Source organism: Rhinatrema bivittatum, chromosome 1, assembly GCF_901001135.1.
Source record: "Rhinatrema bivittatum chromosome 1, aRhiBiv1.1, whole genome shotgun sequence".
NCBI lineage: Eukaryota > Metazoa > Chordata > Amphibia > Gymnophiona > Rhinatrematidae > Rhinatrema > Rhinatrema bivittatum.
The window spans coordinates 811,651,865-811,668,669 of NC_042615.1; the positions used below are offsets into that span (position 1 = coordinate 811,651,865).

The 16,805-nt window shown below is 43.6% G+C and overlaps 1 protein-coding gene across 1 annotated transcript in view; it reads right to left on the reverse strand.

The window, feature by feature from the left end:
- SIGMAR1 (sigma non-opioid intracellular receptor 1) overlaps nucleotides 1–16,805 on the reverse strand; it is a 35,327-nt gene that overhangs the window by 18,249 nt on the left and 273 nt on the right. The window contains exon 2 of the mRNA XM_029581450.1: nucleotides 4,422–4,622. Within this exon, the coding sequence (XP_029437310.1) occupies nucleotides 4,422–4,622 (201 nt within the window). The remainder of the gene's footprint in view (nucleotides 1–4,421; nucleotides 4,623–16,805) is intronic.

The following is a 16,805-nucleotide window of genomic DNA, read 5'->3' on the forward strand; positions in this document are numbered from 1 at the left end:
CATGTAGGGGTAGATTTTCAGACCAGCGCGAATAGCCTACTTTTGTTTGCGCTCCAGGCGCAAACAAAAGTACGCTGGATTTTAGTAGATACGCGCGTAGTCGCGCGTATCGGCTAAAATCCTGGATCGGCGCGCGCAAGGCTATCGATTTCGTATAGCCTGCGCGCGCCGAGCCGCGCAGCCTACCCCCGTTCCCTCCTAGGCCGCTCCGAAATCGGAGCGGCCTAGAAGGGAACTTTCCTTTGCCCTCCCCTCACCTTCCCCTCCCTAACCCACCCGCCCGGCCCTGTCTAAACCCCCATCCTACCTTTGTCGGGGGATTTACGCCTCCCGGAGGGAGGCGTAAATCCCCGCGCGCGAGCGGCACTCCTGCGCGCCGGGCCGCGACCTGGGGGCGGGTACGGAGGGCGCGGCCACGCCCCCGGGCCGTAGCCACGCCCCCGTACCCGCCCCCAAAACGCTGCCGACACGCCCCCGAAACGCCGCGACGACCGGGCCCGCCCCCCGACACGCCCCCCTCCGAGAACCCCGGGACTTACGCGAGTCCCGGGGCTCTGCGCGCGCCGGGAGGCCTATGTAAAATAGGCTTCCCGGCGCGCAGGGCCCTGCTCGCGTAAATCCGCCCGGTTTTGGGCGGATTTACGCGAGCAGGGCTCTGAAAATCCGCCCCGTAGTATTCTATGATTGTGTGACCAGCTGAGAGCGATACAGAAGTTTATAAACTTGGAGAAGTATGCAAGGAAGCATTTTTGCTCAGGCAAGCTTTCTTGTAAGCTTGGTTTTTGCTGCATAAGGATTGTACATGATTGTTTTAAATTTGCTTATATTTATTTGTAAATTGCCTAGCACTTCGGCAGTAAGTGATTCATAAATCCATAAAAAAAAATAAGAGATCTGGTGTGAGCAGAACCCAGAGTTGCTACAAAGCCTGTAAAAAGAAAATCCAAAACCCTTTTCTTCCACAGTTTATCCCAAATCCTTCATGTACAGAAACTTTAGAATGGATTCAAATGTTTCCATCTGAAATCTGGCTCAGTGTCTCATTTTTGCTTTGTATGCTTGGCATTAAGAAACCTGATGGACCTTTAACCCCTCCCAGCAAACATCAATGGCTGGGTACCCTGTCACCTTCTATCTTCTTCTTTAAATAAATTATTACTATAAACTGACAAACACACAAACTGAAGAAAGCAGGGAACCGGAACTTTCCCTCCATGACTTAGCTTTATGTTGCTCCCCGCTGGTCTTATTCCTGGCTCTCCTTTATTCTTCAAGCCATTTTCCCCTTTACATTAAAATAAAAATACAAGATGTGTGCTTTTCCCTCTGACTACTGTTATGTTTTTAATGAACTCCCCCTCCTTCCCCACGGGGCTCAACGCCTCAGCTTTCTAATAAAGCAGCTCTGGTGCGCTCACTAGTTTCTAGCAGTACAGCTTCACCTGTGATTGACATCGCTAACTGAAGGTGGTGTACAGGCACGGGAAATGTGACGAAGAATTAAACTAAAGGAACTCAAAAACTTTTCCAACAGATCTTAATCATCAGGGAGAAGAAACCCATAAGAAGAAAGAAAAAAAAAAAAAAGTACTGCACTAATTTTAGCTCTTGCTGAGTTATTTCAAAGAATAACTGCTATCAACTCAGCAACAGTAAGATGACTGAACACAAAGTAGAATCTTACTTTTCAAGACTGCATGCAACAGTAATATATAATACAGCTTATGCAGGAAGAGCTGTTCTGTTTCCTGGATGTAATCAATCACATTCATGTCATCTAACCTCGGCATAAGGCCAGTGAGGCAGCAGTGTTTTACTTTTCATTCCTGCTCTTACTGCTTCCTTTGAGTAGTAAAGCTGTCACAGACATGCATAATGAGCAAGGAATACAAATAAAATGCTATTTTATGGTCTTAAGCCAGAGATTTTCAAGGTGGTCCTCAAGTTCCCCTCTAGTCAGGCTAGTTTTCAGAATAACCACCAAAAAAAAAAAAGAAAATTGAAAAAATTCTGCACATTTGTCAACATATTTTTGCAAGTCATTCTACACTTCTGAACAACCCAGTATTTTCATTTAAATATTAGTTTCAGAAAACTAAAGAGCCTTCACATTTTTCTCAGTGGATTTCCTTCCGGCAAAAAACGAACAGAGAATGTTTCCCTTCTTCATTTGAGAATCAATTCGTTTTCTTTGTGAGCCCAGCATCACTCACCCTCAGTGACATTAGGCTCATCTGCCAGCAGTTGCTGTCACCCCTCCACCTGAGTGTCCCTGGCAACTTGGCTCATCTGCCAGCCGTGGCAGAAGTTGCTGCTGCTGGCAGATGAGCCAGTTGGCAGAGACCTCTGCAATTGTGGCACCACTCCCCCCTCCCTTTCTGGTTGAGAGGGATAGCATCTCAAGGTGTATCTGGTAATGTTCTGCTCAGGGTAGTGGGATGGTCTGGATGATATTCAGAGTTTTTGGAAAAAAGTGTCTGTGGTGCAAGTACTAGGTCTAGGGTGTGGTCTACTTCATGCTTTGCTTCATTGATCCTTTGGAAAAGATCTAATGCTTCCAGCGAGGATAAGAAATCCTGAGAAGTCAACTTTGTCATCAATGTGGAAGCTGAAGTCACCGAAGGTAAGCATACTAGAGTGCTCTAGTATATATTTCAGACATTAAAGTTAGAAGATGCGAGAGGGTCTTTTCTTTGCACCATGGTGGGCGGTATAGAGACTCCATTTGGAGTGAGGGTTTGTCAGAAGCAATATGGTTTTGATTCTGTCCAGTTCACAAATAAGGGTGAAGGGCAGACTCAATGTTTCTTTTAAGAGCATCGTTACTCCACCACCACTCATTTTGGCGTGGAGAATGGGAAATAGGGGTAACTATAGGGCAGATTTGAAGGATCTGGGTGGTTTCAGCCTTGTGTGCCCAAGTGTCTGTTAAGAATGCAACATAGAGAGTGGTCTGAGAGTAGGGTGGATGATTGACGATCAAAGCTTTGATTTTGGAAACTGGAATGTATAATGGGGAGTATTTGCTCCGGCCTGTAATTGTCTTGATGGGGGATGAGTTGGAGGTTAGGTGAGAGAATTATTTGGAGATTCAGTGATAAGTAGGTGTGGTGAATGGTTATAGAGGCTTCTGTTGGAGGACTGAAGTGGATGTTACTGGAAGTGTTTCTGGATGGTCAGGTGTGCAGAGTTGTTCAAGAATCGTCAGAGCATGATCTACTGATTTCTGAACTGCAGAAGATAGTGATCTCTCAAAAAACTGAGGAGGATACAATATCAATTTTGTTGGCGAGGTCAATTCACCTGGCTGGATCAAAAGGGGTATTAAGAGTCTGGAATCTGGGTTGCTATTGAAGGAGAACAAGGTAGACAATCCAGAGGGTGCACACAAAGGGGCATGCTGTTTGGCTTCGGGCCCTTAAAGGGTCGGACACTCAGCGATGAGATGAACAGGTGGAGGAGCTGTCTGCTCCTGCTGCCAAGCGACTGCACTGGTCAGCAAGCCTCAAGTGATGCACACTTCAGGCAGGGGTAGGGGGCCTGGCCATTCACTCACTCCCACTGCCGCAATCTGCTCTTTGTGGGGGGGGGGGGGGGGGGGGGGTTTCGGCACTCGGTGAGGAGGTGAGCAATCTGCTAATCCCCACTCACTTCACCTTTATAATCTAACCTGTAGTTCACTTATGGTTTACCATAAATCTTCTGACTTTACCTCCTCATTTTATTTGAACCTGACAAAGGAAGTATTATCCCCCAAAAGCTAGTCAAGAAAATGTCTCATTTTTTATTGACCATGCAACCAAAAAGTTAAAACCAATTTGCTCACAGTGCTGTGTTCCAGAGGGAGGATGAGTACCATCCCAGGAACAATCAGTACTAGCAAAGAGCAGCTCTAAAAAGGAAATCATTTCTCTGGCAGCAAAATAGGGGAGGAAGAAGAGAAGGCAAGAGACTAAGAAAAGTAGTGTGACAACTTAATACAGCTTTTTCCTGTAAGATATGCATAAAAGAGGGAGGAAGAATTTCTCTCTCATCCGCCCTGAGATCTCCCTCACCAGCATGACCCTCTCTGAGGATCCTCTCCCCCCCCCCCCCCACCCCAAATCAGGAGAAGGATCAGTGCTTCTAGCCTGTGACTGCTGCTGCCTCCTCCCTATGCAGTTCCAATCTCCGATTAAAGCTAGAAGAGGAGGCAGCATACACAGATAAACACTGCTCTCCTCATCTAGCTGGTGGGAAGGAAGAGAGAGTCGGGGGGATTTTACTAACAATACTCTTCCTAGCAGAGGCACCCATAGACATGTTTACTGTGCCTAAGGGGAAATCCATCTCTGAAAGCAAATTAACCAGGAGGAAGGTGGAGGATGACATGAGGGACAGGTAGAGGGCATAAAAAAATGAAAATGAATCAGTCTTTTTACCTGAGTGCCCCCCAGTGTCAACAGCAGTACCAAACAGAATCACATATTCCGTAAGCGAGGCATGTAGCAGGCACATGGATCCCATCCATCCCCCGGCATTCACAAACACCCACTGCAAGTCCTCATCCTGCAGGATGTGACCTGGGTGCTTCTTCCGCAGCTCTGTAATGATCTTGGAGAAGGCCACCTCATAGTCCAGACCTGGAATGCAATGAGCACAGATAGAATGAAACCTTTTCAAAACTCATTAACCTTGCTAATTTCAAAATCCCTGGAATACTATCACCATAAAGATCCAATAAGGCAGATATGGCCAACATTTCATGTACCAAAAGCCAAGAAATCAAAATGTACAGTACCAAAAAGCCACATGTTTTCAAAAGACAAGGGGCGAGGAGAGGGCAGAGTACCCCCTTCCAACAGTATCTCTCCCTCTCAATCAACCTACCTTGTCCCCACCAGTTTCTCTCAATCCCATCTTGTCCCTAGCAGTCTCTCTCTGTCCCACCACCTCTTCCCTTCTTAGTTTTTCAATCCTTTCACCCTATTCCCACAAGTCGGATAACAGAAAGACTCCATGAAGTTAGCATGTGGCACATTTAAAACTAATCGGAGAGAGTTCTTTCACTCAACGCACAATTTGTTACCAGAGGACGTGGTTAGTGCAGTTAGTATAGCTGTGCTTAAAAAAGGATTGGATAAGTTCTTGGAGAAGTCCATTACCTGCTATTAAGTTGACTTAGAAAATAGTTTTTGGGTACTTGCCAGGTTCTTATGGCCTGGATTGGCCACTGTTGGAAACAGGATGCTGGGCTTGACGGACGCTTGGTCTGACCCAGTATGGCATGTTCTTATGTCACTTTCAATTTCACACCCCATTCCCACCAGTCTCTCTCAAACCCATCCTATTTCCCCAATCCCTCAACCTTCCCACCAGCCTCTTTCAATTCCCATATCCTGTCCCCATCAGTCTCTCAATCCTCTCACTTTGTCCCCACTAGTATCTCTCTCAATTCATCTCTGAGTAGCATAACCTTCTTTCTCTTCCCCATGATGTGTCTCTTATCCCCATCAGTCTCTCCCAATCCCCCACCATGATCCCTTTCTAGGGTCTCTCTCGGCAGCCCCAGCGTAACATTCCCAAACCCTGACAAAAACAGGGGCTCAGCAACTCCAACCTTAAAACTCCCATCCCCTGTGCTACTCTGCCCCAACCCCACCCCCTCTGGCTCTCACGCATACATATTCCACCATTACACCTTCTGGCTCTTATACCCTTCCACCCCATTCAAGGCACTGCCACCCCTTGGGTCCCTCTGGGGGCCCTATGTCTGCATCCGAGCGTCCTGAAAACCACCTTGCTGAGCGCCTATCTCGGTGACCAAGTGGGTGTCGGAACGGCCAGATTTGCGACCAGCTGAGCACCTAGATACACGGCCAGAAGAGCACCTGAGCAGCAAGATTAGCTAGGTGCCTGATCATATTTATTTATTTATTTATTTATTTCTTTTGTATACCGACATTCGATCGAGATATCACATCGGTTTCCAGATAACTAAAGGAATAGGGTGGTAACAGCCCTATTTTACATTATAACATGGTATTAAATAGATATAAGAATATTTTACATTATTTACAATATTTACAATATTTTACATATAGATTTTTCTGCCACGAACAGAGTACGAGCAGCCTGATAAGCACCTAGCTCAGTGCCCAAATGCCAAGGTAAGCTAGGCGCCTTTCTGGGCACACGATCATGCAGATTTGCAAGCAACTAAGCGCCCAGCTCAGCGCCCAAACAGCAAGGTAAACTAGGTGCCTTTCTGGGTGTCCTATCATATAGATTTTTCTGCCACGAGCAGAGAACGAGCGGCCTGATAAGTGCATAGCAGAATGCCTCTCTCTGCTTCAGAGTGGCCAGCATAGCAAAGTGTTTTTTACGGCATCCGAGTTAGGTGCTTCCCTGGGCGGACAGATACATGGCCAGAAGAGCGGCAAGATGGTTGTGAATTAGCATCCATGAAAATATTTACCATGTTTTCTGCAGCATAGTTATTGAAAATATTAAATACTTTCCAGGGTCATATTTTCACTTAATAAGGAGACCCATTTGCTTGCTCGCTTTTATGCACAAATTATTGGTGCAGGTTTTGAGTGCGGCTGCGGCCGCTTATTATATAGGCTCTGTACCACGCTTAGGTACGCGCATTTTTCCGTACGTGTGCAGATTTCTGCGCACAAATCATTTGCATAATTTATTTTGTTTACATCCCACAGAAGCAGCAGCTTCAGCCAAGTGTGGTGATCAAAACCCACGCTCACAAGCACCTGTTTTGCCGCGGGTCTTATTACATAGGCCCCAATGTGATTTTTTTTAAAACTTTTATTTATACAGACCCTTATTATGCTGAATCATAATAGTGTCCAATGCATCTCAAGAAACCTTTAGTTTTCACACCTCAGAAGGATAAACAGTATACAATGGACAAATACTGCTCTCTGTTAAATAAATCTATTCTACTATTCTCTTTCATAGATTGGGGCTCTTCAGCTTCAAAAAGACTACTGAGAGGAACATGAGGAAAAATGTAGTCACACCTGTTAATTTCTTCTCCTTAAGTCTGCTAAACCAGTCCAGACAAATGGGTTTTACTCCATTCCCCCCCCCCCCCCCAAGCTGATGGAGACAGAGGGCATGCTTTTTCTGTGACATCACAACTGAATAAAGGGAGGTGCAGCTGGGCCCTTTCCAGTAACCCAAAGCAATGGAACAAGCCTCTAAATCAATGGTATATTTAAAACCAGGCAAAGACCATCTACCAGCATCTCCTCGGCAGAGGAAATGGAACAGATGATGGTAGGTCCAGCTGCTTCCCTATGTCTCTTGAAGGATAAGAACACAAGAAGTTGCCATACTGGGTCAGACCAAGGGTCCATCAAGCCCAGCATCCTGTTTCCAACAGTGGCCAATCCAGATTATAAGTACCTGGCAAGTACCCAAACATTTAACAGATCCCGTTCTACTAATGCCAGTAATAGGCAGTGGCTATTCCCGGAGTCATCTTGATTAATAGCAGTTTATGGACTTCTCCTCCAGGAACCTATCCAAACCTTTTTTAAATCCAGCTACACTAACTGCACTAACCACATCCTCTGGCAATAAATTCCAGAGCTTAACTGTGCATTAAGTGAAAAAATGTATTTGATTTGTTTTAAGTGTGTTAATCGCTAACTTAATGAGAGTGACCCCCCCCCCCCCCTAGTCCTTCTATTATCTGAAAGAGTAAAGAACAGATTCACATTTGCCCATTCTAGTCCTTTCTTGATTTTATAGACCTCTGTCATATCTCATCTTAGCCGTCTTCTCCAATCTGAACAGCCCTAAATCTCTTTAGACTTTCCTCATAGGGGAGACATACCATCTCTATTATTTTGGGTACCTTCTCCAGTACCTTATTTGGGTACCTTCTCCAGTACAACTATAACTTTTTTTTTTATATGCAGCGCTCACAACTGCACACAGTTTTCAAGGTGCGGACTCACCAGGGAGAGATACAGAGGCATTATGACATTTTCTGTTTTATTCACCATTCCCTTCCTAATAATTCCTAACATTCTGTTTGCTTTTTTGACTGCTGCAGCACACTGAGCTGATGATTTCAGTGTATTATCCACTATGACGCTCAGATCTTTTTCCTGGGTGGTAGCTCCTAATATGGAACCTAACATTGTGTAACTATAGCATGGGTTATTTTTCCCTAGCTGTATCACCTTGCACTTGTCCACATCAAGTTTAATCTGTTATTTGGACCCCCAATCTTCCAGTCTTGCAAGATCCACCTGCAATTAATCACAATCTGCATGATTGTGTATTTCTGTTAATTCTGTTATAATTGTTATATTTATTATCATGTTATAATGTAAAAGAGGGCTCTTACCACCCTATTCTTTTAGTTATCTGGAAACCGATGTGATATCTCGATTGAATGTCGGTATATAAAAGAAATAAATAAATAAAATTATATAACTACTCAATAATTTTGTGTCATCTGAAAATTTGATCACTTCACTTGTATCCTTTTTCCACATCATTTCTAAATATAATGAAAAGTGTAAATCCCTGAGGCACTTCACTGTTTACCTTGTCCACTGAGAAAATTGACCATTTAATCCTCCATTTCCTGTCTTAAGCATTTTTGCATTCAGAAACTACCTCCTATCCCATTACTTTTTAGTTTTCTTAGAAGCCTCTCATGAGGGACTTTGTCAAACGCCTTCTGAAAATCCAAATATACTACATCTACGGTTCACCTTTATCCACAGTTTTTTTTTTTAATGTTATAAATAAAGATGTATACAAGCAACAAAGCTTGAAAGTAATGTCATTCCAGCATAAGCCAATCTATATAAGGTAACTATCTACACAAGAAATAGTCCTTGAAAAACTGCAAGCACAAATACCACAAAAAAGGGGGTTGAAGAGACCACTGGAAACGCTCTAAAATTGGGGGGGAATGAATAAAGCCTATTTATCCGCTACTCCTGCAAATCTAAGATATAGGAGTAGAGGCTGGGAACAACACTCCTACTATCTAGTAATATTTTTAACTGACAGAGTTCAAAAGAAAGGAACATTGATTGCAGTCTAACTTAACAAGACATTGTAAAGGGTAATGAAGAAAAAATCTCCCCCTAGGCCAATAGCATTTTTTCTCAACTGGAGAAAAGCCTTCCTGCTGTTTTGAGTTTGTCTTGACACATCGTGGAATATCCAGTTTTGACCCAAGAACAAGACATGTCTATTCCTAAAGAACAATCTCTAATTCGAACAAGAAACCAAAAGAGTTGCCCCCTCTTGAATCACATCCTGAACTGGTTCCAGAAGTCGGTCAGATTTAAGGAGCCCAAGTAAAGTTATACTAACCGAGAATCATTTCCCACAGCTGTTTCTCTCGCCCCCTTAACAGCAACATAATACATTTTAGTAAAGGAAGGCATGTTTTGTCAGAATTTCTTAGGACTAAATAGAGGTGATCGAGGAAAATTAAGCAGACAGTTAAAAACCTTCATCAGTTTTCAAACAACTAATAATAATAGAACAATCATTTATATTGACTTCCTGATAGCTAGATTCACGAGACTTAAGATTTTTCAAATTTATCGAGTTCCTGTTTGAGAGACAGCAATTTGACCCTTAATCAAATCCAACAGAAAAATGTAGCACATTTGTGAGGCAAGACTTCCCTTGGGTTAATCCATGCTGGCTGTGTCCCATTAAAAAGAGAGAGAGAGACAGAGAGAGAGAGAGACACAAATGTGCAACCGCTGCATTCCCAGGTATGTTCTGGACTGGTCTAGTAGGGACTCAAGAAAAAGAAATTAACAGGTTAATTAACAATTTCTTCTCCCTTATCCTGCTAGACCAGTCCAGGTTAGTGGGAGTTACCCAAGATTAGACTAGTTTGAGTGGGTGGAAGACAGATCTACTCTAAGAAGCCTGACCCAAACACACCTGCCTTGGTGTCAACATCCAGTTTGTAATGTTTGACAACGGAATGCAAGGAAATTCAAGTGACTGCTTTACAGATACCTTCTGGAGCCACTGCAAAGGTTTCTGCTCACAATGACACCTGACCCCTCATGGCATGTGCATGGAGCACCTCTGGTGCCCATCAGCAAGCATGCCAATACATTTGCTTCTTTGATCCAGCTTGCCAGAGTAGCCTTGGAAGCTACTCCCTATGGGTGCCATTGAATTGTACAAACAGCCTGCCCATTTTCTGAAAGGGGATTGTCACCTTCAGATACCTGATAAGTATACCTCATATCTAAAAGATGGAGTCTGCTCCTTGCCATGGTACTTACTGCCCCCGAAGGATGGCAGTGAGAGACTGATTCCGATGTAAGGGAGCAGATAATAAACTTCACAGCATCTACGGTAATAATTGAGTGATCAGAACTTTTATTTGCAATGGCAGGTAGAATAAGACCACCCCAGAAATCCAGTAAACACATAGGAGTAAATGTGATATTGGCATCCATTATAATACAGACCTTTTCTATCAGATGCTAGAATTTTTGCACTGCCTACATATTTGAATATGTGACAGTCTCTCACATCCCTTCCAGCACAATGGACTGGATCTTGTAAAATGATGTCTCTGAGAAGACATTAAGACTTCTTGAGTAGCATGTCTAAATCTGGAGGCATTAACTACAAAAGGATAAAGACAGAATGGAAGCAGTTCAAAAGAAACACTACCAACTAGTGCAAGGTCTGTACCAAGTCTTATGAGAGGAGACATAAGAACCTAAACATGTCCAACTAAAAAAACAAACAAAAAAAAACAACACACTAGGAGTGAGAGGTGGGAGTAGGTGTTGAGGTAGATGAAGTTAAACAGGGTGTCCAGTTGTTCAGGTGACTAAAATTCAGCTGCTACCAGGAAGAAAACCAGTCTGGGAAGGTGATGATCAATTGTCACCCAGGGGGCAGACAGAACTGTGGCTACTGAGGCAGGAAGCAGTACTGGAGGTCCTAACTCCAAGGAGGAGCAGCGGGTGGAATGGGGACAGGAAGAGGGAGCAATGAGCTAGGAGGAGGGACTTATGCTGGAGCTGTTAAAAGAGTTAAAGAAACCACAAACGTCCACCTTCTTTCCCTTAAGGATTTTGACAAGCGGCTAAGTTTTCTAAAAATGTTTCCATCCCCACATTCAAATACCTGAAAAATATAGATAATGCATAAGAAAAACTTGAGTAGAAAGCAAATTCTACAAGAGATTATGAGGCTCTGAGGGACTCATATTAGAGAATATTTATTCGTGAAAAGGACAAATTAATATCTTTCTCTGGAAAGGGGGGGGACGGGACAATATAAACCCACCTGGGATAAGTACTAAGGGATCCTTTGTTACAAATGAGTAAAGGGGAAGATAGAAATCGCCTAGGGGCTAAGGCAAATCAATAAGAGTTAAACTGGGCAGGCTAGATGAGGTTTGTAGTCCTAATTTGTCGTCAAATTCGGTTTTTCTCTGAGATGTTAACATGACTGGGGGAATAAACAGAAGAAACTTGAATTGTGTGTCCAGAATTTTTTTTTTCCAAATTGAGCCATTACATTATATAAATCTTAATGACCACAATACTATTAAGAGGAACCACAGTGGCCAGTATTTTTTAAATTCCTCCTGAACCCTTGACTCGCAGATTAACTAACGCCAGCTATGGGGCTGGAGTTAAATTTACTGCGTTAAAAACTGTGCATTGGGTGCCCAGTGATTTTCTGCATGGTGGGGGGGTGTAGGGAGATATCCCATATTTTACCACTGAAAGCACCAAATATGAATCATAACCACCAAGAAATATGCAGTCAAATACCAAGAGGCCCCCAAAAGACACTGTCTCAGTGGAAAAAGAAAAACCCTTGCCTTGATGAGAACTTTACACTGAAGGACACTTTATCTAGATCTGCTTGTTTCTAAATGCCTGTGTAAATATAAGACACAGAAAGACAAAGCAACAACTTAAGCTCATAGGCAGGAGTCAGGGACTGGCCAAGGCAAGTCCAGAGGTCAGAAAGACCCCCACCCTTGGAGGAAGGGGGGCAGTCGGAGCCAGAGAAACACTGACTGATATAACAGCATGGCATACAGAGCTGCAACGTGGCAGGACCCCCCCCCAAAGAAATGGGGAGGGGAAAGACCCACAATGCGGCAAAACCCCTCCAGCCACCATGTGATTATGCATGAGCTTATGCATATTTATCAGCTGGAAAGTATAGGTCAGGGGGCTAAACAAGGAGAAAAAGAGTGACCCTAGGAGCAAAAGAGAGCGACCCCTGAAAGAAAAGGAACCAGAAGAGCAAAAAGGGGAGTCCTAAGCAGACCAGCACAACTTATTATCAAGGAGGGAGAAGACTAGATGTGGCCAAGAGACCGGGGCAGGAGACTGGAGATAGACACTCTGCTCAGGGAGGCTGAGATGGTGAGGGGCGATAGCAAGCCCCAGACAGCCCAGCAAGTACCGAGCCAGAAGCCAGTCTCCTTTCCAAATCACCGCCAGCTCTGCCAGTACCAAACCCAGGAAGCAAGTCCTTCCCTGCACACATTCTCCAGACCTCCAGCCAGCATCTGCTTCAGAGGTGAACAGAGGGGTATTTTCTGAAATTGGGACCAGGGGTAAGTCAACCATAAGTATTAATATGTTAAGCAGGCTAAGGTTTATGGCATGTTGGTAACCACCCTTGGTACAGAACTTTCTTTAGGGAAAGCTGGTGCTTAATGGCCAGGATGTTAGAGACGGGAATTGTTGTCTCTTCTAAATGCGAAGTTCTGCCAAATCTGATAAAAGTCTGTTTCTGAAGAGAACACATCTTTTTCCTAAGCTTAGGATCTTGAAGTGAAGTGAGAGGTGAACTGGAAGTGTCCTGTAGCAGACAGGTCCCTACACCCCTAAACTTGCTTACAGGGTATAATTGCTAATAGCCTCATCTACATGGAATTTATTTGCAATGAGCACTACTGGCTTCGCATTTGGGCATGTGTTTTGGATGTGCTAATATCCTTACTGCATTGGGTGCTAGTTTAGTGCTCAAACATGCGCACCCAACCGTGCATAAACCTGTACTTTAGGCTGGGTGCATTTTATTGTATCAGCCCCTGTGAGAGGTAAAGTGTTCATACCTTCTAGGGTGAGAAGGGAAGTACCTTAAAGTGCCCTCTGTTCGTGAATAAATGCAACTTTTACTTAAACCAGAAGCAAGAGGGGAACTGTTCTTCTTGGGGGAAGGGGGAACTTGTCAGGACAGAAGATAAAAACCTAACCATCCTTAGCCTGCACTGCTGGGATCTTAATGTCATTTTTGCCAGTGCATCTGGTGAATATCCTATTGATGAAAGATGCCATATCAGGCAGGGATTGGCTTACAAGTTAAAAAGCAACAACCATGTTTGGTCTCTGGCAGGCCCCTGCATGGTGCTTCTGCCCATTCTGAATTTAAAAGGGGGGGGGGGAGAAATCACCTCTTGCCAGCATTGCTTGTTAGAAATAAACCACGAGGTCCTATAGCTCTGATTTTCTGTACAGTCAAACTTTTTGCAGTAACATCTGAACACAAAAAGTTTTTTTTAAAGAAAATTGTCTCTCTCCATGGTGCATGGTTGTGCTATAAAAATGAGAGGCACCATTTCTAAGTATATCCCTGTTGAGCAAGTCCAAAGCCAGATTTGTTCAGTTTTCGATAGCAAAACTCAATTTTTCACCCTCTTGGTTACAGAAAATTGCAAAGCAATCATTCAGTAAAAGTTGCGTTATCCCTGCTCAAGCTGTATTAGACAATGAGCTGGCAGAGGCTCAGTGATGTCACAATCAAAGAACACAGCATGGGACAAAACTCATGTGGGCCGATACAATCAGTGCACTCAGCAGAGTGCATGGGTTAACCCGTGGTTGGACATGAGCATACAACTCCTTATGCTGCAAAGGGATTAGTGCATCCAACCCTCCCCACCCCCAAGCTAATAGCGCTAATCACATGTAAATTCATGTTTATGAGATTAGCTATTCCCTCTCCTGATGCAAAAAAAAAGTGCACCCAAAAAGTGTATAGAAAAGTAGAAAATACTGCTTTTCTGTACTTCCTCCGACTTAATAATGTGGCGATATTAAGTTGGAGTCACTGAAAAACTTAGAGCTGTCTAAAAAAAAGAAAAAAAAGAGAAGAAAGTATGCCAGCGGTTATGTTAGGAAAATTGAATGCTCATAAAACCGAGCATCTGTTTCCTTAATCCGCTGACAGCCACCTCTTCTGGGCACCCGCTGCCGAGGAGGCGCAGGGGCGCACAATTTTCCCCATGCGCCTCCTTTTTACTGCAGCAGTCGATTTAAATATTAAAACAGGTGTCTCGGAGAGGTTGATCAGTACACATTAGGATAGTGGGTGCTCAATTATGAGTGCCTGTTTTCCGTGCACCAATAGTGCAGTGGCCTGTTACTAAATTAGCAAAAAATGTATTTAACCCATTTTATATTTCACAACTTCCTTTATGTAGTCTAGTGTGTGTTACATTTTAACATTCACAAAATCTTGCCTGAAAAAGTGTTATACAATTTGCATACATAAAACTGTGCTTAAAGAAAAAGTAAGACAGTATTGGCAAATGAAAGGAAAAGGAGCACAAAGGGTGAAAAAAAAAAGTAAAACAAAAATATTTAGAAAAAAATTCCCTGCTTTATAAAAACTGTATGCTCATACCCATGTTATCTATTTTTTTCATTTCTGGCAGACAGCTTTCAAAATAAGTGGGCAAAGGACAGCAAGGTGTTAGCTAGCTTAGTCAAAATTTCACCTTGCCTGTTTCTAGGTTCTATTGCTTCTGAGCCTCCTTTGGTATTTTTTTGTGTCTCAATATATTTTTACACATTTTTCAGCCCGTCCCTTTTCAAGAACCCAGCCCTTCCACAAGTTACCGGCACATATGTGCATGGCCAGGCTGCATGCGTGCGCATGCCGAGCACATTTTCATTGCGGCCCGGCCACGTGCATTATTATTATTATTATTATTATTTATTTCTTTTATATACCGACATTCAATCGAGATATCACATCGGTTTCCAGATAACCAAGAGAATAGGGCGTAGTCCGTCCTATTTTACATTATAACATGGTAACCAAAAAACAATTATAACATATTATAACAGTAGTACATGGAACAAAAGGTTATAGGATATAACAAAAGGTTATAGGAATAACATATGTACATGAATGTGTTGTTGATAAAATATTTAGGATTAGGGACTTGTTGGTAAAGTAATTTAGGAATAAAGGAGGGAGGGGGGTGAGGGAAGGGAGGGGGGAAGGTGGGGTGGGAGGTAGTGGAGTGAGTGCGTGAGTGAGTGAGTGAGTGGTGAGTGGTGGTGCGTGACTTGGATTTAAAATTCTGTTAGGTACTAAGGTGTTTATTCCCTACCTCAACACCTTTAAAGCACTTATTGCTCCCCTCACGCACTGCATATTTAAACAGATGGCTTAACTCAGTCTTTACTCACTGTAATGGGATTGCTTGTCCTAAGTCTGGCAAGCTGGCTAAGAGAATACATTAATTTGGTAGATCTCATTGGACTCAGTGTTCTCACCAGTGACATCTGCTTCATGTGATTATACAAGTGTGGAATAAACAAACAGATGGATGGTCTCTGTGGTGTGGTAGGAGTTAATCACAACAGAAAGCCAGTTTTCTCTCCCTAAACTATGTTTTGGGAAATGACCTTGCTCTTAAAACATGATTTGAGATGTGCAGACAAAAAGGGTATAATTAACAAATGCATAGGAGGAAGGAGAACAGACAGAATCCTAAACCTTCAGCCCTCTTAATATTTGTAAGAAAAATATTTGTAGTACCTTATTGTAACTAATGTCTGCTATATTACTTTTGCTACAGTGCTTTCTGAAGTGCAAGTTAGTTATTAGTAACAAATCCTTATTTTACCTCTTTCTGTTTCTGTGGCCTGGAATGCTCTGGTGACTTATCTCCAGTTTATGTACAGTGAGATGCTATTTATTTGTTTGACTTGTTAATAAAGGGAGTTGAAGAAGTGGCCTCTGAGTGCTGTAGGTTCACTCTGGGGGTGTGGTAAAAACATATCCACTGCCCTGAAACACAAAGTAGGCCCGTACCCTGTGGGTCTCCTCTCCCCGACAGGATCCGCTGCCCTGAAACACAAATGAAGCCAGTATGCTGCAGCTTTCCCTTTCTGACAGTATCTGCAACACACAGCACTTTACTTCACCCCCACCCTGAGTAGATGCCGGGATAAGCAATGGTTTACTCTGCAGACCTAGTCCAGATCAGATGCTGAAGCAGGCAGATTTTAGCCAGAGCTGACTTGACAAACACCAGGAAAAACAGGCAGCATCCTGTGCTTCCAAGTCAGAGGCTGTTAACCCTTTAGAGTTTGGCGTCCGCTGCACTGAACACAGCAGCAGTGAAGGTGCAGGTGGACCGCCAGTTAGCAGCAAAACAGTCAACAACGAAAGTACACGGAGGAAAGCATCAACATTAGCTACAGAAACAGAAAGGTTACTGTATAAGCAAAACAGTAATTAAACGAATCCTACTTGTGGCCTGATTACTAGATGAATTACCTAAACATCTAATTTAGCTACTACCGCCTCTTTAACAGCCGCTCCAGCACAGATAAGGGCAATGTTTGTACCGTCCCCCATATATTGGAGGCGGGCATAGCACAATGGCCAGGGCGCACCAACTGCCCGAAGTACAGTGAAACCCCTAAAAGGGGAGCATCTCCACCCCCAACAGGAGAAGAGGCTGCGGTCCAGCCTAAGCTCTGGAGAGCGTACAGGCCGCTTCCACAGAAGGA